The sequence below is a fragment of the Aspergillus pseudonomiae genome, assembly GCF_009193645.1.
Source record: "Aspergillus pseudonomiae strain CBS 119388 unplaced genomic scaffold BDV37scaffold_34, whole genome shotgun sequence".
Taxonomy (NCBI): domain Eukaryota; kingdom Fungi; phylum Ascomycota; class Eurotiomycetes; order Eurotiales; family Aspergillaceae; genus Aspergillus; species Aspergillus pseudonomiae.
In genome coordinates, this window is record NW_022476026.1 from 115,243 (window position 1) to 142,362 (window position 27,120).

Here is a 27,120-nt window from a genome sequence, read left to right on the forward strand (position 1 = left end):
AAAAAAAAAAAAAAAAAAAAAAAAAAAAAAACAGACCCATGAGGCTTCGAATCCTATCTGGGGTGAGTTGTAGATCCCAATATTAGCGATGGGCTGTAAGGGTGGGAAGCGCAAATGCATGACGGTGGAGACGAACAATCGTACTTCAGGCGGCTGTTCGCGACCTTTCTACCAAACTAGCTTTGGCTGGAGAACATGGTTTAGTTAAACCGGGATCGTAGAATCTTGACCATGAAGGGTCGTAATCCGTCCCCACTGAAAGGATTGAGATCCTTTTGATAGACCAGTCATTCTGGGGAATTAGACTTTGGTCTCGTCGAGATTCCAAGTCATTACCCACGACTCAAGTAAAAGACGCTCAGGGGACAATTATTTATTTACGGAATATTTTTCCTATACACATCTTCTCTCTTTCATCCTTTTCTAGTTCTGTCGTGCATTTCCTGGTCCTGAACTAACATGTATGTACAGAGTACGTACTTCCGTAGCTGTTTATACTATGGGCTCCCCAGATGATCTTCTTGCTAGCGTACCATCCTTCCCCTTCCTTAGCTTAACCACCGCCCCCGGAAGATACAATATCCTCGGGTAAACCCAAAAGCCAAGAAGTAAGCCTTATACGAGGTGCGGGAAAATCAAATAGGGAATACCATCGCAAGGTGAATAGCTACAATCATTGTGGATACGTATAAGTTCTCACCGAGGGTTCCCCTAAGTGGAAAGAATCGACCCATACACAGTACCGTAAGCCTGGCCTTTGAAGATCACCTGTGACTTTCCTTGCCCGTGATGTCTTATGATAGGCTATCTAATCTACCTGTAGGTACGATATAGTGCTTTTCTCCGTGTGCAGCGAGAGGTTAGATTAATCTAGGATTATACGCCGATGCTGTACGTTGGATGACACGAACACAGTTCTCCACATATCACTACATGTTCCAGATCCACGTAGACCTTCATGAGATGTATGTAGGGTTACCTTACGCTGCGTCACACTGTCCGCTATGAGCTCTGCCTGGTATACGAAATCCAGTATATTCTCCTCTTAATGGAACGACTATCATCCCTTGGGATCCACGTCATTAGTGGCATGATATACCTGCTATCCACCAAGCCATCTTGAAAAGAAAAGTGTAAAGTGTAGACTGTAAACTTGATAAAAAAAAAATAAAAAAAAAAAAAGAAAAGAAAAAGAAAAAGAAATACGCATGGCCTGACGATCGTACGCATAATAGAACGAAACCTGGCGTTGGGCATGGACAGTGGATCCCTAACGTTAGTGCTTCCTACAGTTTACCATCGTCTACTTGTCGCCAACTGGCGCAGCCGCTGAGAATCAAGAACAAGAACAAAAGAGAGATAAGCCAATATGGAATACATGGGGCCAGGATGACTACAACGTCATTGTGCTGCGACTGGCACAGCTTTTTCCTCTGTAAGTTAAACCCAACGACCTGGTCATTGGTTCTCTTGCAGTCCACTGCACTGCATAGCTTTTGGGGAGGGGAGGGAAAAAGGGTCATGTGTCAAATCACAACCCTGAACTGAAGTCTGTTGCCCCTCGTATTGTTCAAATTGCCATGATGATTTGCCAACACGATGGACGTCAAGTTCTGCCTATCAACACAGTCGAAGGAGCTTGGCCGATGCCACACGCTCTTTCCAATGGTGTGGTAGCGAGTCTGACATGGACTAAACAGCGATTCGTAATCGATCGATCGTATGAGGGGATACGATACGCGCGTGGCCCAGAAACCCCAAGACCAGAAACCAACAATCAAGGTGGATGATGAACGGAGAGCTCTCTATCTACTAGCTAACTAGTGAATGTATGCATCTTTAGTAATGGTGTCGCCAAGCGGACGAAGTTGACTGACCGATTGATTGACCATCGCACTAGTGGGGTGTAGTCGAGGTTCCCAAGTCCAGCCCCAGACCTTTTCCTCTCATGAATTTGTTCTGAAGAGGAAAGGATCTGAGGGAAACCCTGGATGTTGATGTCAAATGCTGAATGATGGACAAGGAAACGATATCCTCTCCTCTTGACTCGTTTATCATGCTCCTTCCATCCCGTCTCTTCTTTGGGCGTTATCGAGTGAAAATCGGGGGCGTCATTGGCTGCATATCCGAGTAACAGGCACAGGTGAGTTAAACCTCCCATACCCCGCATTGCGTTTGCTTTTACTTCTGAATTCAGTCGTTCAAAATAAGATGAGGGGTGGCTTGAGTTTCTCTTGTCACACGCGGAAACGGAAAGGAATGAAGCGATCCATTCACCGACTGCCGCGCCCATCACTAGATCCAAATTCTCCTGCACGTCGACCCCCCCAGGGTACCTTACCATCTTTCTTAGTGGAAGTAGGAACAGAGATACCGATGCAGCCAGCTTCTGAGCTAATGGGAAGTGACTACGACGACGGGAGTCCGGCAATCAGCTTCACTCCTCCCCAGATGTGCATATGACTCGCAGTACCTTCCCGCAAGTCGACTAGACACTCGACGGACCATGTTCTCCAATTGCGACTACTGCATCATAGGTTTCAAATCACAGAATCATGTGTCCCTTGGCATTGGAATGAAGTTGGGACTCCAGTCGTGCCGCGGCATTGTCACGGATCATAGGATTACTCCGCCCTTGAAACCGGTCCATTGCTTCATCGTGCATAAGGCCGGGGAGTGGAGTGAGAAACTAAGCACTGGAGAGGGATGCCTTATGGTTTTGGCGGTGTTAAGACATACATACATACATACATACATACGTGTGTGTTCCATGCAACGTTCGGTAGGGCGGCGCCCAGGAAGAAAATCTCCGATTTGCATGTTTTTCGTCGCAACTTCCCACTGCAATCCATGTCAACACACTACGACTAGCCGTACTCTAGCTAAAACGGCCCGGGTGGGCTTGTGAGGGGGGTGGCCGATTAAAAAAAATATATTAATGATCGAATGATAGGTACAATAGTTCCAAAAAAAGAACTAAATAAATTACAAAAAAAATTAAAATAATAAATAAAAAAGACGAATTGGCCCTACGGAGCCAAGAGTGGAATTACACGCCATCGAATCCTGTACCTTGTGGCGGTTCAATCGAGAAATCATGACAGTGGCCGTAATTAATCAGTAGTCATGGTTAACTAATCCATCCATCACTGCACAATTCTGTGAATGATGAAAGATTCAACCTCAAACACCGAATCCCGCCGAAGAATTGTCGGTGAGTAGTCAGTCAGTCCGTGGACAAGTACCCATGGAGCACCTTGGCTTTTTGTTTTTCTTTTTCTTTTTTGATTCGATGTTCTCATCCTTCTTCGAATTTCATTGTGGTCATCTTCGGTCAAATCCCCAGCATTGTGGTAACCGTTTTCAATTTTTTGGCCCCCTTGCAGCCACTGGTGCCAGACTCCATTTCGCGGGATTTCGCGGAGAAACATTGGATGATGGTGGACTTTGAGGCATTTGAGGCTCCATCGGCACTGACTCAGTCAGTCAGTCATGTGTGATCGTGGTTCATGACTAGTAATTCGGATTTATCTTCTTTGCCTTCTTTCCCTTTTCCCCATACCTCCTCGGCCCCCAGTTGGATTGGTTTCGAAGTGCGGATATCAAAATACTAGCCAAATTACAAACAAGACCGCATTTCGTCTGACATCCAGACTCCTAACCAAGCCGACTAAGTTTCTTAGCCATTCGCCATGAACTCGTGCTGACATGGATCTTCCTTCGGAGTGGCTGTGTTCCATCCATCTATTTGTTCTTTATGCAGGTAGCCTCGCTTCTATGCTGACGGGCTTCTGGATCGATGGCCAGACTTTCTTGGTTTCACTCCTTCTCGTTCGCGGATATTGCACCGGGGTCGGGAGTCTTGGCAGAGTGGCTTTTGATATTGACCACCAGCTGTTCGTAGAGTTCTTCGCCCCTCGTGTATTTTCTTCTTCTTTTCCCTCGTTTTCTCCTACTTTCAAAGTGTCTGTCGCTCTGTGGATCTTTACTTCGTGAGGACCTCGTGGACGGACGTGCTAACATGTAGATTGTTCGGTGACCGCATCCCCGCTCATAGGGCTTTGTCTTGTCCCAACCCAACAAATGATTTCAGTCATATGTAATGCCTTGATTCGAATTAGTTAGTTAGTTAGTTATGCATTATACTGTTTATTAAGCCATCGGTCGGAATAATACAACGAGGTGTATACGTTATCCAATCCACGCTGACCGCCCCGAGGATATGTCGAAGACTATAAGCCGGGGGCTGATTCATATCGCCCAATGTTTTATGAGTCGTTCTTGTACTGTGTGAACACATCCCTGGGAGGAGCCCTGGCAGCGATTCGTGCTCAGAGATCTTCGCTGTCAAGCGCGATTGCTGACGGCCATAAGATCCGATATTATGAACCAGCATCCGTTCCCCCTTATAGCAGAACTGTCCTAACTGTCGGTACATCGCTTAGAGGGCCAATACTACTGTGCCCTTTACTTCTGTTAATGTCAGGGGTAGAGCTGCATGTGGCGTGCTGGAAGCCAGTTATAGACCTGGGCATCTGATAACGTGGTGAGTTGAATGTCACAGTAGCAGATGTTTGCCTGTCCTGTTTCATGGTAGCATGGAAGGGAAGCCATCCGACATGGTTAAGCATCCTCAAGTGACCCGTAGTCATTGAGAACCGGACCTGATTGCTGGGGGTATCCCGAGTAAGACCAATCTAACTCTTTCAGTTCGCAGCTGCAGATAGGAGAGAAGATGCATGCAGGGAAGGCCATTATTGATGCGTTTAGAGCATGTGGGAGCATCGAGGATCTCGGGACCAGGTACGGAGTATATACAGACTATTTTCTCTGCGCATCCGGACTTGCATAGTCGGAGGTACCTTGTTCAATAACGAGAACGTTGTTAATTGAGCTATATACCGTCGCTACTCCGGCCATACCGCTGTTTGATTACGACAACGCGGTGTCTTGTTCCGCCATAGGAGTGGCCCCGAGAAGTAGTACTCCGTAGCTTATGTTGATCTTCTCATCCCCTGGTGATTGTTCTGGAGTCGAATGGGATGTGCTTCCTTACCGCTATTGTTCTGACAGCTTTAATATCTGCATTATACATGGCTTAGCTACTAGTTTCGAACTTCAGACTCAGTACGGGCATCCCTCGGATCAACTGATTTTTTGCTCAGTGGCCCCTGTGAATGTCGGTGTGTACTCTCGAAAGGTGAAAAGAGATAATTGATCCTATCTAACCACTGAATTCTGCTTAGGAAACCACTGGACTCAGGACTCCTCAGGTGGTAGACCTAAACAGAAAACTATCTATTGATATATCTTTCTAGGGTTGAAGCCACATGGATTTCTTAATTGAATAGTACCGTTAATTTTCAAGATAGCGATAGTTTTCAATATTGCTCGAAGAATATCTTCAAGGGTACGCACTGGAGGCGAGGCTAGTTACGATCATTATGACAGTACCGAGGGCTCTGGTGTCCTCGACATCATCCACGTCAACAGCACGTGCCTCTTCGCCTACGACGGTGCACACTCTCGAATCCGCTCTGCCTTTGGTATTCCCATCCATGTCCCGAAGAGCACATATCCCATGTGAGCCCGCTATATCTCGGTCACCGTGGCGGCAGACTGGAGAAAGTACCGGAGGAGGATGCTACACGTTATTTTCCAAAGCAAAGAGCTACAGGTTTTGATTGTCTACGACCGCACGTCAATCTGGGTCTTGATGTTCGGAATATCTCACGATGATCCCGTCGAGAAGTTCACCGAAGAGTACTGTCGCAGCGCCATGGACAAAGTAAGTATTCCTTCCAAGTGCTTTTCTCTCCTGTTGTAACTAACGTCGCCCATTTTCACCTTTAAGGCTATTGGCGAGCAGACGGACTACGAGATAGCCAATATTTGCGCTTGGGAGGCGCCCCTTCGCATCTCTGACTTCTACGGGTCTCCTGCATTTCCAAATGCTTTCGTCCTGGGCGACGTCACACACTCATTCCCCAACACGGGTGGCCTCGGGGCCAACACAGACTCGCAGAGTCCGCCGATGTACATACATAACCTAGGTTGGAAGATTCATGCCGTGAAGGAAGGATAGGCTGGGTAGAGCCTGACACTCTACTCGATTCGTATACTTCGGAAAGAAGGCCGGTGGCGAAAGTCAGCTGTGGGATTAGTGACCACAACCAATTCCGCATCACCAAGATCTGTGAGATGGTGAGCAGTACAATGTCAAATCCCCAGACTGACTGACAAGACCCGGAAAAGCGAAAGTCCTCCAAGACACCATCAGCGCCCAGTGGTCGTTTAGTGATCGTCTTAACCTCCACCTGGGAAATATATCTACGGCCAGCAGGACCTCAGATTCGCGCCTCGAGGAGAGGAACCAAATCAAGTTCTCCTGGTATATTAGCAGTTGGAGCGGGATTTCTCCGATCTAGATAGGCATTTGCCACGCATCGTCAGTTTGACGAGTGATTGGATCTCCCTCGTCGTTCGGCCCGACCATCGCATTCTCGGTTTTGCGGCAACCATGGAGGTTGATGAGATAACCACGAAGAGCTTGTAGATATCTGGAGTCCGGTGTGGAGCCTGGATCAAACGCCCTGGTTAGACGACATCCCCCGTATGCGATGATTGTTTTGTACCCAGGACACGCTATCCACGTTCCGGAGAGACCAACGCCCTTGCTCGAATCGTATGAGCATGACTAGAATCTACTTCCCTTGAAAATGTCCTCTAAGCATAAGCCTTAGCGCATCTAGTTGACTGGCATCGAAGCCATGGCTGTCTCTAGCTTTGTCCGGTTTCAAGACGAGCAGGTTGCCATCCACTATGGGGAGCCCATGCAAGCGAACCTGATCGGCTATCTCGGAAATGCCACAATCAAGATACTGGAAGGGAATCGTTGACGGGCTGAAGCCATCAGATGCAGAGGCAAAAGTGGCTAAGGTGGGCTCCCAGCCCAGGATCCATAGAGGTCTTCTACTGATCACTTCTAGTCAATGCTCTATGTCTGCTGGAACGCATCCCGATCATTCCCTGCGCAGGGACTCTTAGAACAGGCACCCTCATCATGACAGTAACCCCTAGCGGAGAGTTCTATTTTTTCTTTTCCTTATTTCCTTCTGTTTCAGGGAAAGCTATGTTGCTCATATAATGATTTAGGCGTTGGATTGTTCATGAATTGATATGGAGTTCTTCCTCCCTGTCTTTCTCTTTCTTACTGGAAAGCCTCAATTCCTTAAGGGACTCTCCCAAACCGTGAAAAGTACCGCGACTGGTATCGCCAGTGTTGAAAGGCATTAGGAGATAGATAGCAGCTTATAGCGCAGAGAAGTAACGGAAGGCAATAAAGAAGTGAAAGACGAGGTGTATGGGTGGGTATTTTGTGTCCTTGTGTGTAGCATAGTACATATGTCAAATTTGTTAAAAGATTCGCTCCAACCAGGGAGCCTTTCTTCTATTTCTCTAACAGGTGTAGATAACTATACTGGACTCATATTTTTTGCAAAGATATTGAAATAGACAGAGACTTCTACTTGAGAGAGAAATGGTTCTCTACTTCAGTTTGTGATGAAAGTCTGGATGAACTCCCAAAAAGGGATTAGCCACACATAAGGTTAGGGAGTTAATCCCGTTCAGGACTAGCGCACAGGAACACAACGCTGATGAATCTCACTTAGTTCTCCATCAATCTTCCTCTTGACGGACGCCATACCAACAAGTGGCCCATTATGTTCAACTACGGAACGGACGAGGATCTCCAGGACAAGGTCTATATCCTTGTTACTGGCGCAAACAGGTATTGCATCCCTCTACCCGCAAGTCCCAACTCATCTCCCGCACCAATCAACCCCTATATCACGTTCAGCTTCCTGACTCGATCTACAGTGGTCTCGGATTCTCGATATGCTGTCGTCTAGTCGATGAATTCCTCAGCTCTCCTCAACGCACAAACCAATCCCTAACCCTCATCTTCACCACCCGAAGCCCCAAGAAAGGGAACGATACCCTCCTCCGCCTCCAGGACCATCTCCGCAAAACCTCCGCAACACCCGCCCCCACCAGAAAGGTAAACTTCATCCCGGAGAGCGTAGACCTAAACAACCTCGTCTCCGTCCGCGCCCTTTCCCGCCGCCTGAACGATGAATGCCCCAAACTCGACGCCATCGTGCTCAATGCCGGCATTGGCGGCTGGTCAGCCCTGAACTGGCCGCGAGCCATCTGGGGCATCTTCACCGACCTCGTCCACGAAGTTTCTTGGCCCTCATACAAGATCGCCCCCGCTGGCATGGTAACAGACTTTCAGACCACAACGCTAGCAGCCCAAGAGCCCCGTCTGGGCTCCGTCTTCTGCGCAAATGTGTTCGGCCACTACATGTTAGCGCACAATGTCATGCCCTTGCTGCGACGGTCAGGACAACCCAATGGCCCCGGCCGCATCATCTGGGTCTCCAGCATAGAAGCCACGGTGAAGATGTTCGACATCGATGACATCCAGGGTCTCCGGACTTCAGTGCCTTACGAATCTTCCAAGGCGTTGACCGACGTCTTGGCGCTAACGGCCGATCTCCCCAGTACCAAGCCCTTCGTGAAGAGTTTCTACTCCGTCGACGATAATAGAACATATAACAGTGGATTTGGAAGACCTAGAATAACTAATGATGATAACTCGGCCCCGAATACGTACCTCTCTCACCCCGGGGTCTGTGGTACGAGTATCATCCCGCTCGCCTGGCCGCTCTTTTACTCAATGCTTGCTGTCGGCTTCCTTGCCCGGCTGCTCGGGTCCCCCTGGCATACGGTGTCGACTTATCTGGGCGCCTGTGCTCCTGTATGGCTGGCGTTGTCCGCTCAGTCTGTCTTGGACACGGCTGAGTCGCTGTATCGGCAGAATGGCGGTGGCAGAGCGAAATGGGGTTCGTCCAGCAACTGGCTTGGCAAGGATACTGCGGCATCTACTGAAGTGGACGGATGGGGGTATGGTGGTGTTGTTGGCCCCGCTATTGTGGATGAGGATCGGTTGCGTCGGCGCAAAAGAGGCGCGGTGGACCTTACAGCGGAGGCGAAGGAAGACTTTGAGGAGCTGGGGAGAAAGTGCTGGCAGAAAATGGAGGAGCTGAGAATTGAGTGGGATAAAATTCTTGATTTGGATGAAGTAAGCCCTGATGATTTTGGTCTGGGGTTCTGATTTCCTAGAAAAGACATCTCGGCTTGTATATGATACGATAGATACCATGTCAATTTTCGCATGTATAATTTCTTGTGCAAGGTGCAGGCCGTTCGCTAATCCCTTCTTTCAAAGATGCATAACTGCATTGTATTCTTTTGTTTTCCTGATTCTGCCTCCCATATTTACATTCCTTAAACCCCGTGTCCACATACATCATTAAGATCCGATAGAGTATTTGCCCAATTGCCCACCATCCCCTAAGGAAGCAGACACGGTGCAACAAAAAGCACGAACGTGTTAGCAAGACTGAAATGAAGAAACACAGGATTAAATGGTTTCAGAGCAATGTCAAAGAAGATAGAACATAAAAGAAAAGATGCGACGCAAGGCAGTCGACGGGTCGGCGGCAACACGTAGTGAAGGAAACATAAGATTACTAAAAATCTGTAGAGGGCAGAGCTTTCGCCATCAAGGCATTCAGCGCCTGCGTACGGTGGAGCAGGTTAAGGAAATGGAATAAAAGATTTATGCAAGAAGGGGGAAGGTAAATAGAAAGGTGTCAGGACCGCCGTGTATTCCAAGGATTGGTCATGGCCTTGACCCAGAAATCCTGTCAAGCTCAGGCCTGCTTGAAATCAATCGAAGTAAAAATAAACCGACTCCGGTTCCATGCATCGGGCGGCTTTGAGGTGCAGGCGACTGGAAGCAAAGTATTTGAGGACATGTCGACATGAGAAGAGCGGGTTTACATAATGATTGCGGGAACTGGTAGAAAGATTAGAATCAACACGCGTTGAATAAGGGAGGTGACCACTTACCATCAACGTTCTGTTTGATGCTCTTATGAGGAAGGATGGATCCACCATTAACATAGACTTCGTCTGCGATAGTAACGTCGTCACCCAGCACGGTGACATTCTCCAAACGAGCCCATCGGCCTACGGAGCTATTCCATCCGACAATGGTCGACTTAACCCAGGCATGGTCCTTGACCTTGCTGTTCTCTAGAAGCACACAACGCTGCAGACGAACTCCATCACCGACCACAACGTTGGGTCCAATGACTACATTGGGGCCAATGCGGCAGTTCTTGCCGATCTTGGCGGAGGGGTCAACCATAACATTGCCACCGTACACGTAGGGTTCGGAGTTGGGTGCAAGTAGCTTGGAGTTGCGCTTGGCGAGGGAAGTGAGGTATAGACAAGTGCCGCTGAGGAAGTCCTTCGGTTGACCAACGTCCATCCAAAAGCCCTCCAAGTCAAAGGAGTGGAGCTGTCCATCCTTGCAAATAGCGGGGAATGTCTCCTGCTCAATGGAGGTCGGGCGCAGCTCAATGCGATTCAGCACACTAGGATTCATGATATAGATACCGGCGTTGATACGGTTGCCAACGAATTCAACAGGCTTTTCGACAAAGCGGTCGATGCGCGAAGGGTGGTTGGGCTTGTGAACAACGACACCATACTTGGAGGGCTCGTCAACCTTGGTAACAACAATGGTACCTTCGTCCCCATGGTTCTTATGGAACTCAGCCAGCTCCTTGAAAGGATAATCACAGATGACGTCGGAGTTTAGAACAAAAAATGGAGAGTCGTCCTTGCCCAAAATCTTCTCCGCTAACTTCAGGGGGCCGGCAGTGCCCAGGGGCTCGGACTCGACGGAGAACTCGATCTTAACATTGTATTGTTCCTCATACTAGTTACGGTAAGCATGAGCATGGGGGCTGACTTGTTTTCGTGAACAAACCTTCTTGAGGGCCGAAACCATGACATCTGGACGGTAGTTCACAGCCAGGACAATATCCGTGACACCAGCAGCAGCCAAGCTCTCGACTTGGTGCAAAATCATGGGACGGTTCCCAAATTCCACCAGGGGTTTGGGAAGGGTCAATGTCTAGTTGAGCGATCATATCTGTCAGTAGGGGTTCGTAGGGAGCCGGTATGCTGTACGTCACGATCGTCCGCGGGGGAGTTGCTCACCAAGGGACGGAGACGGGTACCAAACCCTCCGACAAGAATGAGAGCTGCAATCAAATGAAGTCAGCAAAGACGAGTGGATACTGTACTGAGAGGAGCACACACCCTTCATGATTATATAGTGGGACGAAGTTAAGAGAGGGAAATGTTAATATGGTGGTATATTGTAGGAACCGGCGGCGACGGTTGTTTTGAACGAGTGACCAGATAAGGGGGGGTAAAGCGAAAGCAGGGGGAGGGGGGAATGAATTAATATGCAATCCCGTACGAGGGAGAGAACGATAGTAGTGGAAAGTGAAGATGGGGACTGAGATCAATCGGTCGAGGGAACGGCCGTTGACAGATCAAACGATGTCAACCAGAAGAAGAAAGGAGAAGGAGGAGGAGAGGAAAATAAAGATCAATTATAACAAGCAGTGAACACCTGGCGGTTGGAGACCCAGCATGTATGTATGGGAGATGTACCTGTATTAGATGCAACATTGCTTAGGGGGTGCCGGAGATGGTATGGTAAGGTATCAGGTACCACCAAAAAAAGAGCTCCGCCTTTGCACGTTTGCAGCCAGCGCCACCATGTGCCGTGCTCGACGAATTACAGTACAGTATTGCCGGTACAGCCTCTGGGCCTAGATCTCTTTTGGGAACTCGGATCAGGTGCTTCGTGGGGCCATTACACCCCCTAAATTTAAGGACATCCTGTAAGGAGCAAAGCTCTTACCCAACACAATAAAAAAAAGGGAGACATGCAAATTATACTCCAGATGAAGGAAGGACGACTTTTTATGTACAGCATGGTGCTTATCCTGTGAACAGATGCAGATGCGGATAAAGTTTATTAACGTCCTGCAATCTAAGGGACTATAATTTCCCTACATAGCGTTGCACTAAGATGTGATAGGTACTACTGCGAAGAGTAAAGTAGTATGGATGTACCACTTAGTACCTCGGGATCCTGTCCCTGTATCTCCTGATCAGCTCTCAGGAATCACGTTAAAAATGCGCTTCTGGTGGCATTTCTGTAATCCTACCTTTACTCCGGAGTACAGAGGTTAAAATACAGACATACCTCCTCCTACAGAGTTGTTCTAATTATAACCTCGACGAATCCTCTGGCGTATCTGGAGGTAAACTCGGCCCACGTTGCGTGGGCTCCCTTGCATCACCGCCTGCTAAATCCGTCGTGGTGCTCACGAAACGTCTGATCCACTCGCGCACCTTTCTTGCTTTGACTCGCAGTAGTTCATCGTTCTTGGCTGTCGTATCATGGTTCATGAGACTCCTTGCACTGTACATACCACCCGCATCTGTTACGTCGACCCTCTGTCGATGGAGTAGATCGACTTTGGTGATCCCTTTCCTGAGACTCTGTCCGTAAACCCGTTCCCGGAAGGAGCTCAATCCTACCATGCGCAACAAAACAATGTCTCGCGGCCGTAAAGTCTCCAGCATTTTGCGAAGCTCATGGCTCTCGTCATGGTGACCTAGGGCGATCCTTTTTTCCACGGGGGGGAGCCAGAACGTAACTCCGAATCCGCTTCTTGTGTCATCTCCCACTACTATTTCGACAAGATCTAGTTCGTTCTTCCATCGCCGCGTCACAATGCGACGCGGTGGTCGAATTGTAGCAATTCCGACGATGAGATTCACCGTCATAGTTTGGGGCACAATAGATGTCAGGTATGCAGCGCTCGGAATGTTTTGAAGATCTGTAATACCTCCTTGGACGGGCGACTCCAACCCAAGGGATTCTTCTGTTGCAATAGACGTCCCTGTGCTGTCGGCCCCTATGTCACTTTCTTTCGCAGAATCCCCGAGATGGACGCCCGGGGCAGTAATCTCAGATGTCTCATGCACAGTGAAAGAATGGTCGTAGAACTGGGTGAGAGTTGAATCTTCTGGGGCAGTTGATAAGCTGCTAGGCGCCACAAGATCTTGAGTTGTAAAGAAGTGAGTGCCTCTATCTATGCCTAGTCCTGGGTTTTCGTCAGGTGCCTCCACAAATCTCTCATCCTGTAATAGCCTCCATTTTACAGGGTTGGGATCTGTGAAAAGCAAATCTTCTCCATTGTGAATATCCGAACTCTGAAACGGAGAGACGGGTGCTGTGAGAAGCTCCTCTTCGTTCCATTGGAGGCTTCGCATCGTGGGGGCTCCCATGAGAAAAATGATCTTTCTGGACATAATTGTGGGCGTTTAACTGGAAAAAATGGCCATCAAGCAAGGAACGGTGGCGCTTTGCTTCTATAAATGACGAACTCGCCAGATGTGAATAGATTCCAGCCTATGGATAACGGGAGCATTGAGATCAAGGGCTTAGTGTCTTGGTTATATGTCCGAAAACCACGCGCTTTGTGGTAATAAATAGACATTGAAGTAGTTGGCAATGACGAGGGTCTATTGTCCAGTGGTTCTGAAGGAACCGATCTGAACCATGGGTTGCTACGAAATAGACCTTCATGATTTTACGATACTGTAACACGAATTTCTCTGACAAGCAAGCATGACAAAATCAGAACTGAGAGGGCAAATTTATGATTTTAGTAAAAAGGATACAAAAAAATATATTATGCCACGATATGACGCCAAAGTTGCTTTACGAAACCGGTCGCTGCCTGAGGCATATTGAAGCCACGTGATTGCGCTCCCCCTACGGCCGAGCAATCAAGCCGAAGTGGCAACGTTCCGCCAGGTGAATTTCGCCGCCGCATCCACCGACGAAGGTGCCATCATCGTTATCGTTCATCCATCCGACGCTTTTATCTTAGCCATCATCTGCTCCTGATCTGGTCAGTGATGGCATTTGTGATCACGAAGAGATAACCCGCATCTCAACTAGTCTCTGTTCTCTTATATACCTCCGAGGGGTAGATCCTGCTCCGCGGCTTTGTGCCGCGCCTTCGGTCTACCATGGCCTTTCAACTTCCGATTCCTAAGCCTGTAAGCACCACCTGTCTTCGTGCTTATAGGACTCCTTTCTCTAACTCTCCGACTACCAACCAGAATATCTCGGCTGCGACATCGGATATCTGGCCTTCGATGTCAAAGCTTCTCAATGCGCCTTGGAAGAACGTCGAGCGCAGCCCTGCTACCTCCGGTCCCGCCGTCTCCCAGGGTCTCTCTCATCGCACGGTTGGGGAAGTAAGTTCAACGGCATACTTTCTAGGCCTGATTTAGCGTGGTGAATGGAACTTACTGACGATACTTTAGGGTTTGAATCATGTTTCCCTACCAGAGTTCCTCCACACGGTGCCCTCCGAAGCCTTCAGGCCGGGGGTACGTAGCAAGCCTGCGCACCATATCTGGTCACGTTCTTTCTCCAAAGGTATGCCTCTTTCTTCCCTTGTATCACTTCCTGTAAGTATTCTTAACACGATGGGCCTTTGTTAGAAACTACACCTTGGGCGGTGCCGTCTCTTGTCTCCCGTCAGACCCTTTCGCCGTCATTTCGTTCCTACTCAACGTTCACATCTTTGGACCGTCTCCGCCACGCGCCTAGTGTTACAGGGCTTTCAAGGTTGCAGCAACAGCGTTTTATATTCGGAGGACCATCCCACGGTTTGTTAGCGCAGAAAGAGAAAACCGCGAACAGCAACCCCAATAGTGCAAACGCTCAAAATGCTTTCTACCAGGCCCTTCTTCGAGCCAACATGCCTGCGATTGTTGTTGAACGGTATAAAAGTGGTCATTTTGCTACTAATGCTCTTTCGGAAGCGATTTATTTTAAGGCCTTACAACGTGTTGGTGGAACCGATGCTGCTGGATTGTCGGCCGCGGCCTCGGCCCAGGTTGGTAACTCGAATCTTAATTCCGAACAACTCCAAGCTATCGGACAGGCTGTTGCGGCTCAGAACCATGGCGGTCATGTCGGTGTGTCGGCAAAGTCAAACGGCACCGGTGCCAAAGAGGCTCCATTATACGTCGTCGTAGAGGAGTCGCTTGGCAGCGCCGTATTCCGATGGGTGAAGTTCTTGTTATATTTTGGCTTCTTCACGTACATGTCTCTCGTCTTGGTTACTATCCTTGTGGAAACTACTGGTGTTTTGAAGAATATCAAGGGTCCTCAGAACAATGAAGCTCAACCTCAGCAGCAGACCGTCCGATTCACTGATGTGCATGGTTGCGACGAAGCTAAGGAAGAACTCCAGGAGCTGGTTGAATTCCTGCTGAACCCCGATAGATTCTCCTCTCTTGGTGGCAAGTTGCCGAAGGGTGTGCTTCTTGTTGGCCCTCCTGGTACCGGAAAGACGCTGCTGGCTCGTGCCGTGGCAGGAGAGGCTGGTGTACCGTTCTTCTACATGTCTGGTTCTGAGTTCGATGAAGTGTACGTCGGTGTCGGTGCCAAGCGTGTCCGTGAACTGTTCACTCAAGCCCGAAGCAAGGCACCTGCTATCATCTTCATTGATGAGCTGGATGCGATAGGTGCGAAGAGGAACGAAAGGGATGCGGCTTATGTCAAACAGACACTAAACCAGCTTCTCACGGAACTTGACGGATTTTCGCAGACCAGCGGAGTGATCATCATCGCCGCAACAAACTACCCTCAGTTGCTTGATAAGGCATTGACTCGACCCGGTCGATTTGATCGACGGGTAGTTGTTGATCTTCCTGATGTGCGGGGCCGTATGGATATCCTCAAACACCACATGAAGGAAGTCCAAATCAGCACGGATGTTGATGTTGCTGTCATTGCGCGCGGCACCCCTGGTTTTTCTGGTGCCGACCTGGAGAATCTCGTCAACCAGGCTGCCATCTTCGCAAGCAGAAACAAACAGGCAAAGGTTGGCCCGAGGGACTTTGACTGGGCTAAGGACAAAATCATGATGGGCGCAGAAGCTCGCAGCCGGGTTATCCAAGACAAGGACAAGCTTCTTACCGCGTATCACGAGGCTGGTCACGCTTTGGTTGCCTACTTTTCACCCTCTTCTACGCCGCTTTACAAGATCACCATTGTCCCTCGTGGAATGGCTTTGGGTATAACCCATTTCTTGCCTGAGATGGATACGGTATCCAGAAACTATACCGAATACTTGTCTGATATCGACGTTTCCATGGGCGGCAAGGCAGCAGAGGAGCTTATATTTGGACCTGACAAGGTTACTAGTGGTATCTCAGCGGTAAGCCTCTGATAGCCATCATCATTTGGGACTATTTGCTAATCATCTGTAGGATATTCAACAAGCCACGGAGACGGCTTTCACCCTCGTAACGCGGTTTGGCTACTCCAAGAAACTAGGAAATGTCGATCTTTCCACCAACTATGACAGCTTGTCCTCTGAGACTAAGCAAGAAATCGAAAGTGAAGTTCGACGCCTTGTTGAGGAAGCCCGCATGCGCGCTACGAACATTCTGACCGAAAAGCGTCATGAGCTGGAATTGCTGACCAAGGCATTGATTGAGTACGAGACACTGACTAAAGAGGAGATGGAGAAGGTGTTGAAGGGCGAGAAGCTTGAGAAACTGGAATCGAAAGCATCAGCGCCGCTCAAACTGCCCGAGGCTTTACAGGCGGCCAGATTGAATCCGTCCACCTCAGCTGAAGCGCCGCCGACGTCGACTGCGTCGGATGTTAATTAGGCGGTTCTTCGATTCATCATTCTCCTAGTTTATAGGGAAAACCTCCGTTTCTTACTCGTCCTCTTTTACAACTCCTCTCCGTTTGTTGTGTTAAGTGCATCAAGGATGAAGATCCTTCTTGGGTGCTTTCATGGACCAGTTTTTTGGGCCGTTATATTTTTAGTGTATCCGGTGTTAACTCCTCGTTTTCTTTGTATTTTTCCTCCTACTCGATATCTATCCTTGATGGAATACTAAATAACCGTGCATATGGCATATGGCATATGGGTTTGGGAAGTGAGCGACGGCAAGCAAATGATCTGGCTGTATTGTAGTGTACATACATGGGTATCAATGAGAAACTGTATGTTAACCTGACGTTCTATATTCAGTCTATCGTATGTATATCCAGATCTTGCTCAAGCATGCGTGGAAACTAGACCAACGATCGCTCTCTACGCCAGTTAGACCCCATGAACCAGAAATAGGTTTGTATGTCCGTATACTCTGTACTGCGATGCTATTATCTTGCTAGCCTATCGTTTAACTGGAGTGTTTGGCTGTGTCTCGGCCGCTTTCCCGATACCGCCGCTTTTGTGAGGCAACACAAGAGCGCTGTGTGAGTGCTCTTGGACACTCACTGATCACTCACGAAGCTACAACCTGTGTGCAAAAAGCTTGGAGAAGGGAAGTCTCTGGGGCGCGTTCTCCGCGTTATTAGTATAACGCTCGGTGTGAAATACCGCCCCTTTCTTTCTCCCCAAAGAGGCATGGCCCTTGAAACCACTATAAAAAGAAGCCCAAAGCATCCAACCACGCTTACGTGATGAATTTGTCCGTAGTATCCTTGATGATCATTGTCTATCTTGGGGGTATACCGCGCGAGACGGTCAAGGCTTGTACTAAGCCAAGCCGCTAACCAGTCAGCCATTGATAGACGATATCTTTCTTACAATGTTTACCTTTTCAGAGAAGCCGTATGATCTGCCAATCGCAACTCATAATCAGAGTATCAACAACTAAATCTAGCCATGAGAGCTTTGAAAGAAGGGTCGGCCAGAAGCTGCGTCGCAGTCAGACGCTTCTCGGGTGAATAGATGAATACCTTCTGCATAACGGAGAGCACAAGTTCTCGTTCGGCCGGATCGGCATCGGGTCGATAGCGTGCAAGCTCTGATGCGAGGGTCCTCTTGGTATCAGGTGTTTGATTACGATCGTACCAGGAATCGAGGCCATCAGCAAAAACATAAGAACCTTTCCATTGCTCGACAGCTGGAATGGTTTGCTTTAGTGGCCGGGTGAGTGCTTCATATTTAGCACTCCTACTAAGATTCTGAAGAGGCGCCATTCCCCACATACAGTTTCTCTCATTCAAGTCTTGTCGACTATTCATCAGATAGTGACGATATGAGATATGTAGGATAACTTACCACGGTGCAGAATTCCAGCGTTGTGCAGAGTTTCCAACGCCTCTAGCAATTGCTTCGCAGCTGACATGCGAGTACTCATAGCAAATTTCATCACTGTATAACGGTCAAGACACGGCCCCATCAAAGGAAACACCATAACCCTATGGTGACAATCGTTTCCGTTTAGCAGAAAAGTGTCCGAATATGTCACACGGTGAGATCTATCCTGCACGGTCCGAATGATTTCATCTTGTATGTGTAGTTCGATGTCTCCACAGTCGCCAGTGGACAAGACTTTGACAGCGACATCTTTGTTTGTCTGGAGGTCAAGGGCTATCCAGACAGTAGAGAACCCACCAGCATCGATTTTGTGTTCAATCAGATATCTTTCATTGAGAACTTCTCCCAGGCAGATCGGATAGAAAACGTTTGGCGTTGACTTGGGACCATACTTATCCCACGGCTCGACAACAACTTCAAGCTCAAATTCTTCATAGTCTATGCTTACAAAGTCTCCGAAGTCTGCCTTGTCATCGTTCGCGAGTATTTGCGATGAAGCGTGGGTACTCGCGGATTCTTCAGAATCTATCGCGCCATTGTCCTTGGGTGTTCGTGGCGATGTGTCCGAGCTCACGGAGTCTTTAAAGCTGGTTGCGCCATCGTCCTTGGGATTTTGTGGCGGTGTCACTTGATCCATCATATCTGACCCCGACTCCTGGCCCAGGATTACTTAGAACTATGATTTTCGTATGTGAGCTTTGTGGCCCGGCACAGAATGGGCACTATGCAGTTGATGAAAATGGGTTGCACAGCCGATTGCTGGGAGATATTTCTGGTTGCAAGGAAGTGAAGGAACCCTAGGTCAGCCCTATGCAATGCCTGAGGTTCACTGTTGACACCGACTGTCAAAGTGAACTGGTAGCTATGGAGCTATGTTGTGACCTCTCAATAATTTTCTCTCAGGAAGGCTCTACTGTAATACCCATTGCTACCGATAGTTTCTCTATCGGACTCTGCATTTCACTGTTCTTTTTTTGGTCCCAGTCTGGTTTGTTTTCGGCAGAGCCGACACTAGAGTCTTCAAAGTCAATCAACTCTGCTCCTGTGTCGGTGATGAATATATTTAGTACTCCTGTTGATGTCTCCATGTAATAGAGTTTACATGGACAGGATCAAGTACCCAGGAAGTCTACAACTTCTGGTAAATAAACAGAGACACAGCAAAGCAGCTCATCCCACCATGGGCGAAAAGCGGCAGCAAGTTGGGCTGGGCTGAATACGGAAATGGAAGCTCTCAACCTTAGGTTTCGTGGAAATCCTATTTGGCAGTACTACTAGTACTATTGCTTTTCTATGACTATGTACTAGTAGTACTCACGGTGCTACCTCTCAAGATCGGCTGTAGGTCACACCACTCTGCCTGGTCTCTATGAATGCACAGACAACTCTGTGTGTTGCGATCATATGATGCATGAGATCTTCGATATAAAACACCTTTGAAACCCCCGTCGATTGTTTTTATTGATGGAATCCCTTTCTCTAATTGGTCGTTACTGACCGGAACCTTGACCTACTCGACTTCAATAGTAACAAGGGCAATGTTAGCCTGGTTATATATGCATTGAATTTCTAAATATTTACCAGAACTACCTGATGTAATGATCGGGTATCCAAAAGACACTCCACCGCACCGCTAAGTTGGCCCGTACCCAGAACCCCAAGACATGGAAATAAAAAAAAAGAACATAAACGCTAAATCGCAAATCTCATCCCAGAATTATGTATGTAGGTAGGTCTCATTTGTCGCTTGTGTAGGTATGCAATCATTCCTCCTCTGCCTCGTCAGCGGGGTCTACCCAGCCTCGAGACATCTCGACTGCTTTGCTCCATCGCTTGTACAGCTTCGAGCTCTGTGCCTCAGAAATATGGGGCTGGAAGGTTGTGCGATTGGCGCGGTTCATGTTCTTGAGCTCGCTAAAGTCCTTCCAAATATCAATGGCAAATGCGGCCGCGATCGCGGCACCCAGAGCAGTGGTTTCGTGCATCGCTGGCCGTTCAACAGGGATCTGGATGATATCTGCTTGGGTCTAAGGGAAGAAGTTAATTCCCGCTATATAATGTGGAAGGTAACCAGTGCGACATACCTGCATGCAAATATCGGAATTACTCATGCCACCGTCGACGGCGAGTTCCGTCAATGCGTGTCCGCTGTCCATCTCCATGGCATCGAGGATTGCCTTGGTTTGGAAGCAGGCAGCTTCCATGGTGGCACGAGCAATGTGTCCACGCTGCGTGTGCTGCGTGATTCCGACTAAACCAGCATTAGTACTGATATCTGTACAACTGCTTCTGACACAGCATTGACTTACATATAGTTCCCTTAGCATCATCAATCCAATAAGGCGCAAACAGACCACTGAACGCGGTGACAAACACGCAGCCTCCGCTATCTGGAACGGTTGCTGCCACTTCGCTCACTTTCCGTGAGTCACGGAAGAAACCCATGTTGTTCATCAGGAAGGAAACACCACTTCCGGCCACAGCCACACTGCCTTCAAGCGCATAAACAGCTTTCCGATTCTTACCCAACTGGAATCCAACTGTGCTGAGCAAACCATGTTTGGAAATGACTGGCTCCTCACCAACGTTATAAAGAAGGAAGCATCCTGTGCCGTATGTGTTCTTCGCTGACCCAGGTGTGAAGGCACAATGACCGACCAACGCCGCAGACTGATCGCCAAGGCAGCTGGTAATTGGAACACCGTCAAGCGGTCCCCCTCTGACCCATCCATATCCGTCTGGGTCGGCAGATGGGAGAATTTTAGGAAGTCTGATCTTCGTCCTGTCAATGCCGAAGAACTTCAACAAATTATCGTCATAATCAAGTGTTTTAAGGTTCATGAACATCGTTCTTGATGCGTTCGTCACATCGGTCACCAGGACGTTTCCCTCGGGACCACCATTCAGGTTATACAAAAGCCACGTGTCGACAGTGCCGAAGGCGAGCCTTCCCTCATCATATGCTTTCTTGACTTCCGGTAGGTTCCGAAGCATCCATACCAAGGTGACGGAGGAGGGGTAAGTCGAGAGGGGAAACCCGCAGATGTTCTTCAAGTCATCCGCTCCGGGTTGGGCCTTCAGCTCCCGAACTAGACCCTTGGTTCTGGTGTCGGGCCACGCGATAGCGTTATGCAACGGCTCGCCGGTCTCCCAATCCCAAACAAGCGTTGTCTCTCGCTGACTGGTGATACCGATGGCTTCGATCTCTGACGGTGAGTGGCCAAGAGCCATGAAAGACTTCATTGCCTCCTCGATACATGTGTAAACTGAATCCACCAAGTCGAAAGGGTCTTGTTCGTGCCATCTACACAGAGGATCTTAAGTCAGAGGGGGAAATATGGTACGATCAATCGAGGCAGCTGCTTACCCTGAATGCTCGTGAATCTGACGGAACTCCATTTGATACTTGGCGACGGGGACACCGGTGCAGTCAAAGATGATAAAGCGGGAACTCGTGGTGCCGGTGTCAATGGCACCAATAAAGCGGTCCTTCAAGCTGTCGCCATGGCGGTTTTCATTCGGCTGCAGAAGAGAGCGATTGCCGTCATGTGTTTGGTAGGCATGAATGTCAATGTAAGGCTGTTCCTCTTGTTCATCGACAAGAGCGTCGAGGTCGGACATATCAAAAGGGTTCCTCATTGTGATAGAATTTGTGCTGTTGTATTTTCGTTTTGCTCAGATTGGCGACGCAAAGATCTATCTTCTCTCTTTTGACCTCTTAAAATAGATAGAGAGAAATTGGGCCAAAGAGGACGAGGTGGCGGGAAAATGAGGATTGATTGGTGCAAAAATAGTGATGGTTGGAGAATTGAGGGGAGAGTTTTACGTCCCTAATCCGGTACTTAAAAAGCGGAAGAGGGGAAATGGAATAAGTGGGAGGGAGAGAAATGATGGAATTGGACTACGAAAGCAAGTCGGGGCGCGCGGCGGGGTTGATAATGATACAAGTCCAAAATTGCCCAGAGTCGTAAAAGCAGATGATGACGTACAAGTGACCGGGAGTCGGGTGGAGTTGGTGAAAAAGAGTCAGAAATAAGTAATCAAGAAGTAGTCAGCCGCGAAGATCTGGAGGAAAATAAGAAAAGAAGAGTCTTGGTTCGCAGCAGGTGGAAGTGACGGTGGATTGGAAGATCGGAGGTATGAGGTCACTGGATGGGTGCGCTTTAGTGGAGTGGCGACGGAGAGGGAAAAGTTGGGAAAGAGGAGGAAGAGGAGGAAGAGAAGAATAGGATCACTCAAGGAAACATCGAGAGGGAAAAGGGAGACTCTTTATCCAGCACGGTGGATCTTTCCCAGCGCGGAGGTTAAGGATTACTATTAGGTGTGCATAAGCTTGGGGATTATCCCTCTCTTTTTTATTTTTTTTTTACCCCGTGATCTCTGGGAGGTCCCTGTAGGATGTACCTGCGGTGCAGGTCCCCTACAACGACTACTACCACTACTCCTGCTATACTACGGGAGTCATGAAGACCTACCCGGTTGGGTCTTCCCTACGACCAAGACCCCGTTCGTCCATGGCGGAGAAGTGGGGGCGTGGGGGAGGATGCACTTTTTTTCTTGCGCCTTCTTTTCCTTCTAGTTCCCTCGCCCTTTTTTTTTTTTTTCTGATCAGACGACCACACGCCCGTCGTCAGCACCGACATCCTTTCCCTTCTTGGGTCTGGTCCATCATCCCTCCCTTACTCAACTGGGGAATCCTGGGTTATACATTCCCTTCAGATTGGACCTATTGATCTCCTCCCCCCTGGTCCAGAATAGCTTCTTATCCTTATTTTAACCTTTGGTTCGATTGTCCTTCCTTTTCTCTTCGACGGAATTTCAATGGAATCCCGTGACATTGGTAAGCTTTGGACTTGGAACGCAAGTGTTTCTGGACTATCAGTAGAGTACGTACATGTGCATCGGCAAGCCATCCGGCCCTCTCTATAGGCCGAGTGGCAGAGACTAAACTAAGAATAGTCGCGAGACTTCCACATGACATCGATCATGGACCCATCGCAAGGGAATTTCCATGGATTTCTGCTGCCCACATTATCAGCTAGTTCGATGCCTAGACCATCCGCAAACAGTCGACTCCAATGCCCGATAAGCCATTGGACTCCAAACGGATGTAACAATTTCATTGTCCTGGGAAATTAATCGCGAATTCATTAGCAATTGCTATCTCTGGTTTCAGTCTAATTTATACAGAAGAGCCGGAATTGCTCGTGATATCAAGACATTGCACTAGCACAAGTCCATGGAAAATAGACTGAGGTCCAGTTGACTGCAGAAAAGGGCCGCCAGTGCATCCAGACCTCACCCTCTCATTCCGCTGAGGATGCCTGGCACAACCCCCAGCCATCGTTGTCCTTGTTAACAACAACAAATAAATCCCTGCCAAGTCATTGAGACAAGAGATAAAACAACACGCAGAGAGAAGGAGGGGCCCTGCGGCTTTTCATCTGACTCCGCTATGTGGTTTTCTCATCTACTAGACGCTTGCCGATCGAGCACATGACAGTGTTCAATTTTCTCCAACCATTCCCGTTTAACGCTGTCGCCCCCGTAATCTGGATCTAGACCCAGGTCCTTTTTTACCCCTGGATCAATTTTCTTTTGATCACTCGGATATGTTGCCTTAGATCTTCGCGGGTCTGGTTGATTATATCTCATTGTTAAATTTTTTTTTATTCTTTTATTTTATTTTACTTTATTTTAGTCTATCATCTTTTTTTAATTTTTGACTTTTATGTTTATTTTTTATTTTTATTTTTATTTTTCTTGCTTGACCGAATGGCTTGCAATGTTGGAGAATTCCGCTGTGTTATTTGTCCGTCCATATTTTAAGTGGTAGATCTCTGGGGAACTATTCTTCATTACTCATGAGAATGTAGAAATGATTTTCGAAAATAGAGACCAGGCTAACACTTCCCTGTTTGAATGGCACCTTTTTCTGTCTCGTGTATGCCAGTCCCATATAGGGAAAGCAGAGAGGCGCTAGTCATCTTGGAAGCCAGAACAATCGACCCGTTCGGCCCTGTGATTTACGGAGAAATTTTGCAAGCCCGGATACTCGGTTCGGCTTGGCCCAGTTGAGGGCCCTTTTCTCCTGCTGCCCTTGGCCACGGGATCAATTCTCCCGACCATCAACACACGGACGTACGGCATCTCGCCTACCTGTGCCTGCGAAGGAAGGACATCTCAATCTGACCCAAGAATGTGTTCAATTCGCGATCCCGATACATCACGTCCCCTGTTCTGTCTGCGAATCGCTGCAGATATGACATTTGTTTGTGCTTTTCGTAGGGCAGCTGGGTCGCCACGACCCGGTTGTGAGCGGGTGGTGACGTCGTCGACCAGACTTGGTTTCCTTCCATCTTTCCTCGGGTTCTTCCAACGGTTACGTCGATTTACTAGCCTTTTTTTTTTTATTTTTTTTTTTTGTTTCTACTACCCTTGACCGTCCTACGCTAGACCACTGCTAAGCACATGGAGCTGTGTCTCAAAAAAGGCTCGGCATGGGTTACTTTCCTCTTCGGGCATGAACACTGTCAGGGACCGTTGCTCCAATTGGGTGGTTTGATAGATATAAATCATGCAAGGCAGTCGATCACCAAGAACGAGGCCAGGGAGACAGTACCTGGGCAATAATAGCTCGCATTATTAAATACCTGCCCAATTGAATGGATATATGCCCCTGTACAACAATCTATTATTGTGAGACAAAAAAAAAAAAAAGGAACCAGGTAGCCTCGACGGCTTGATTTCTTTTCAACCGAGGTCTATAATCTCATGACTAACTAGAGCCTGGGAAAGTAGTAGTTAGTAGTAACTCGAAGCAAACAAGACCTTGATGCCTAACCTATCAGGTACAGATCGATAGCAAAACCGGTTTCGCGATTCCAACGTCATCGCCCATCGGATGATGACTTGTACATACAAACCATTCCCTCCGGACTAACTGACGGGGTATACGGTACGCCCGTCGCCCTGTATCTTCCAGGCACTCTCGCCTTACAAGGGTCCGCCGTTTAGCTTCTTCGTTTGACTTTCCTCGGTTCTATCCTTGTTGCTGGACTAACTCCAGATCATGGACCGAACTAGATCTCTCCCTCTTTCCTATCTATCCCCACATCCAAAGTTGGCTGGCTCTATTTATACTTTTGCAGGAACGTGGCCTGGCCGTGCCCCGAGGATATAGAGTGGGGGATATAAGCCTTTGCTGGGCGCCACTTTTTTTTTTTTCCTCGCTTCTTCTCCCGAGGAACGATATTAGATTTAAACAAAGGAAAAGTACCAGCGTCTGCTGGGTTCTTGATTCCGCCTGTAATCTACAAGAAACTCAACTAAAAAAGAGCCAAAAGCATAATGCATCTACTATCACACCTTGCTGCGCCACTGACAGCTTAAATCTCTTTCCACCCCTCTCCCATGAGTGAGAACTTTTTCACATCCTGACAAGCATCTCGACTATGCACAGACTATCGTACGCTTATACAATCACCGCGGTTCCCGGGGGAGCCATCGTTTACTCGGAGTCCTCCTCACCGAGCTCGGCCTTGCGGCGGGCCTCGGCCTCCTCCTTCTCCTTCTTCTGCAGGAAGAGGAGAGCGTTGATCTTGTCCTTGAAGCTGTGCTCGCTGACAGTGTTGGCGATCTGCTCACGGCCGATCAAGCTGGCGACAATGCTGGCACCGACAATGAAGGTCAGGACGAAGCGGTACATGCCGTACCAGGCAGGAGCACGGCCGGCAGCAGCAGCACGAGCATCATTGTAGTACAGGAAAGTGAAAGCAAGGAACTGGCTGATCAAGGCATACTCGACGGGGAACAGCAGAGTGGGCCAGGCGACAGCGGGGGCAATGACACCGGCAGCGTAGCGCTTGTAGCCGAGCTTTCCACCATATCCGGCCCACTCAAGACCCCAGTGGATGGCACCGAGGAAGGAAAGGATCTATACCAATTGAGCGTCAGGTCATCTTCAACCGAACTGTATATTTCGATTGTACTCACCACAGCACCGTAGCCGACCTGGATGGGCTCGAGCATGTGAAGCATCAACTCGGCACTCTGGCCAGAGAAGATGAGGCCGTCGCCAAGAGAAGCGGCGCGGTTGATCTCATAGGAAAGGTAGACAGTCTCAAGAGAAGTAGCAACGTAGGGGACGACACCGGCCATGCCGAGGTAGAGAGCCTCCTTGGGAACACTGCTAAGGCTGAAAGTGTCCTTGATCACTTTCTGCAATCATGTAGGCACAGTTAGTCAATTACGACATACTTCACCCAGGCGCGTAGAAAGCACCGGAGTGATACATATCATGAACTCGATTCGGCACGTACCGCCTCACTCTTGATACCGGCCATCATATCAACGTCTGCCTCATCTTCCTTGCCCTCCTGGACGTAATGATCAGCAATTGACGAAGTAACATGTTAAGAATTCTAGTCCTCTCACCTTGGGAGCGGTAGAGGCATGGCGGATAAGAGCAGTGGTCACGGGCTTGCGAGCCGCCAGAGCAAGGCTGGGAGAAGTGGTCGGGCGAGCGGGATAACGAGCGGAAGAGGTCAATGGGGCCTTGAACACATTGTTTGCAAGGGCCGAGCGAGCCACAGAGGCATTGGAGCTAGAGAAAGCTCTGAGAGCAGAGCGGGCAGCAACGTTACGGTAGAACATTGTCAACTAAGGCAGCTGATTTTTTTCCCGATACCTGGTTAGCAATGATGACTGGAAGGCCCGGGTTGATGTACAGAGGGGTAGACGAACCCAATTGAGGCAAGAAAGTAGGGAGGAAAAGGTGGAAGAGTGGAGATGAGGGTATTCACCCAGGAATTGGTCGAGGTGAACTCGTGGGAGTGGAGATGAAAGGCCGAGGAGACGAACGATCCTGGAGACAGCGAATAACTGAGGTGATATTATGCTGAGGTGCGGTAATGGACTTGCTCGGGGATGGCATAGCTACCAACCCCGCAGGTGTCAT

At 48.6% G+C, this 27,120-nt stretch overlaps 12 protein-coding genes across 12 annotated transcripts; 4 read left to right on the top strand and 8 right to left on the bottom strand.

The window, feature by feature from the left end:
• Window positions 1-1,199: 1,199 nt before the first annotated feature.
• Window positions 1,200-1,672, bottom strand: BDV37DRAFT_120937 (uncharacterized protein). Its single transcript, XM_032078575.1, has one exon. It carries the CDS (start codon window positions 1,521-1,523, stop codon window positions 1,287-1,289), a length of 237 nt encoding a protein of 78 aa, XP_031941280.1. The 5' UTR covers window positions 1,524-1,672; the 3' UTR covers window positions 1,200-1,286.
• On the bottom strand, window positions 1,200-2,872 carry BDV37DRAFT_248452 (uncharacterized protein). Its single transcript, XM_032081992.1, has 2 exons — window positions 1,901-2,872; window positions 1,200-1,829 (listed from the first exon to the last, which is right to left on the bottom strand). The coding sequence occupies exons 1-2, from the start codon at window positions 2,342-2,344 to the stop codon at window positions 1,821-1,823; spliced, it is 453 nt and encodes a 150-aa protein (XP_031941281.1). The 5' UTR covers window positions 2,345-2,872; the 3' UTR covers window positions 1,200-1,820.
• A 698-nt stretch (window positions 2,873-3,570) lies between these two features.
• BDV37DRAFT_120988 (uncharacterized protein) lies at window positions 3,571-4,063 on the top strand. Its single transcript, XM_032078578.1, has one exon. It carries the CDS (start codon window positions 3,709-3,711, stop codon window positions 3,994-3,996), a length of 288 nt encoding a protein of 95 aa, XP_031941282.1. The 5' UTR covers window positions 3,571-3,708; the 3' UTR covers window positions 3,997-4,063.
• A 1,578-nt stretch (window positions 4,064-5,641) lies between these two features.
• On the top strand, window positions 5,642-6,085 carry BDV37DRAFT_283227 (uncharacterized protein; the record flags this gene model as incomplete). The annotated part of the gene is made up of 2 exons (XM_032087252.1): window positions 5,642-5,788; window positions 5,855-6,085. 2 exons carry the CDS (start codon window positions 5,642-5,644, stop codon window positions 6,083-6,085), a joined length of 378 nt encoding a protein of 125 aa, XP_031941283.1.
• Window positions 6,086-7,386: 1,301 nt separating this feature from the next.
• BDV37DRAFT_121097 (3-keto-steroid reductase) lies at window positions 7,387-9,564 on the top strand. The gene is made up of 2 exons (XM_032078580.1): window positions 7,387-7,792; window positions 7,882-9,564. The coding sequence occupies exons 1-2, from the start codon at window positions 7,725-7,727 to the stop codon at window positions 9,179-9,181; spliced, it is 1,368 nt and encodes a 455-aa protein (XP_031941284.1). The 5' UTR covers window positions 7,387-7,724; the 3' UTR covers window positions 9,182-9,564.
• On the bottom strand, window positions 9,545-11,421 carry BDV37DRAFT_120975 (mannose-1-phosphate guanyltransferase). The gene is made up of 5 exons (XM_032078577.1): window positions 11,245-11,421; window positions 11,143-11,186; window positions 10,910-11,056; window positions 9,982-10,858; window positions 9,545-9,928 (listed from the first exon to the last, which is right to left on the bottom strand). The coding sequence occupies exons 1-5, from the start codon at window positions 11,249-11,251 to the stop codon at window positions 9,909-9,911; spliced, it is 1,095 nt and encodes a 364-aa protein (XP_031941285.1). The 5' UTR covers window positions 11,252-11,421; the 3' UTR covers window positions 9,545-9,908.
• A 776-nt stretch (window positions 11,422-12,197) lies between these two features.
• On the bottom strand, window positions 12,198-13,777 carry BDV37DRAFT_248473 (uncharacterized protein). Its single transcript, XM_032081993.1, has one exon. It carries the CDS (start codon window positions 13,318-13,320, stop codon window positions 12,229-12,231), a length of 1,092 nt encoding a protein of 363 aa, XP_031941286.1. The 5' UTR covers window positions 13,321-13,777; the 3' UTR covers window positions 12,198-12,228.
• Window positions 13,778-13,824: 47 nt separating this feature from the next.
• Window positions 13,825-17,167, top strand: BDV37DRAFT_248480 (i-AAA protease YME1). Its single transcript, XM_032081994.1, has 5 exons — window positions 13,825-14,076; window positions 14,140-14,277; window positions 14,347-14,461; window positions 14,527-16,253; window positions 16,306-17,167. Exons 1-5 carry the CDS (start codon window positions 14,047-14,049, stop codon window positions 16,711-16,713), a joined length of 2,418 nt encoding a protein of 805 aa, XP_031941287.1. The 5' UTR covers window positions 13,825-14,046; the 3' UTR covers window positions 16,714-17,167.
• Window positions 17,168-17,704: 537 nt separating this feature from the next.
• Window positions 17,705-18,798, bottom strand: BDV37DRAFT_283232 (kinase-like domain-containing protein; the record flags this gene model as incomplete). Its single annotated transcript, XM_032087253.1, has 2 exons — window positions 17,705-18,069; window positions 18,123-18,798. The coding sequence occupies 2 exons, from the start codon at window positions 18,796-18,798 to the stop codon at window positions 17,705-17,707; spliced, it is 1,041 nt and encodes a 346-aa protein (XP_031941288.1).
• A 1,126-nt stretch (window positions 18,799-19,924) lies between these two features.
• BDV37DRAFT_283233 (glycerol kinase) lies at window positions 19,925-21,800 on the bottom strand (the record flags this gene model as incomplete). The annotated part of the gene is made up of 4 exons (XM_032087254.1): window positions 19,925-20,188; window positions 20,246-20,412; window positions 20,471-21,465; window positions 21,529-21,800. 4 exons carry the CDS (start codon window positions 21,798-21,800, stop codon window positions 19,925-19,927), a joined length of 1,698 nt encoding a protein of 565 aa, XP_031941289.1.
• A 951-nt stretch (window positions 21,801-22,751) lies between these two features.
• BDV37DRAFT_248487 (uncharacterized protein) lies at window positions 22,752-23,923 on the bottom strand (the record flags this gene model as incomplete). Its single annotated transcript, XM_032081995.1, has 2 exons — window positions 23,121-23,923; window positions 22,752-23,047 (listed from the first exon to the last, which is right to left on the bottom strand). Coding segments are annotated over exons 1-2 (277 nt in total), but the record flags the coding sequence as incomplete, so codon positions are not given.
• A 1,748-nt stretch (window positions 23,924-25,671) lies between these two features.
• Window positions 25,672-26,816, bottom strand: BDV37DRAFT_283234 (DUF3429 domain-containing protein; the record flags this gene model as incomplete). The annotated part of the gene is made up of 4 exons (XM_032087255.1): window positions 25,672-26,097; window positions 26,157-26,381; window positions 26,483-26,539; window positions 26,598-26,816. 4 exons carry the CDS (start codon window positions 26,814-26,816, stop codon window positions 25,672-25,674), a joined length of 927 nt encoding a protein of 308 aa, XP_031941291.1.
• Window positions 26,817-27,120: the final 304 nt, after the last annotated feature.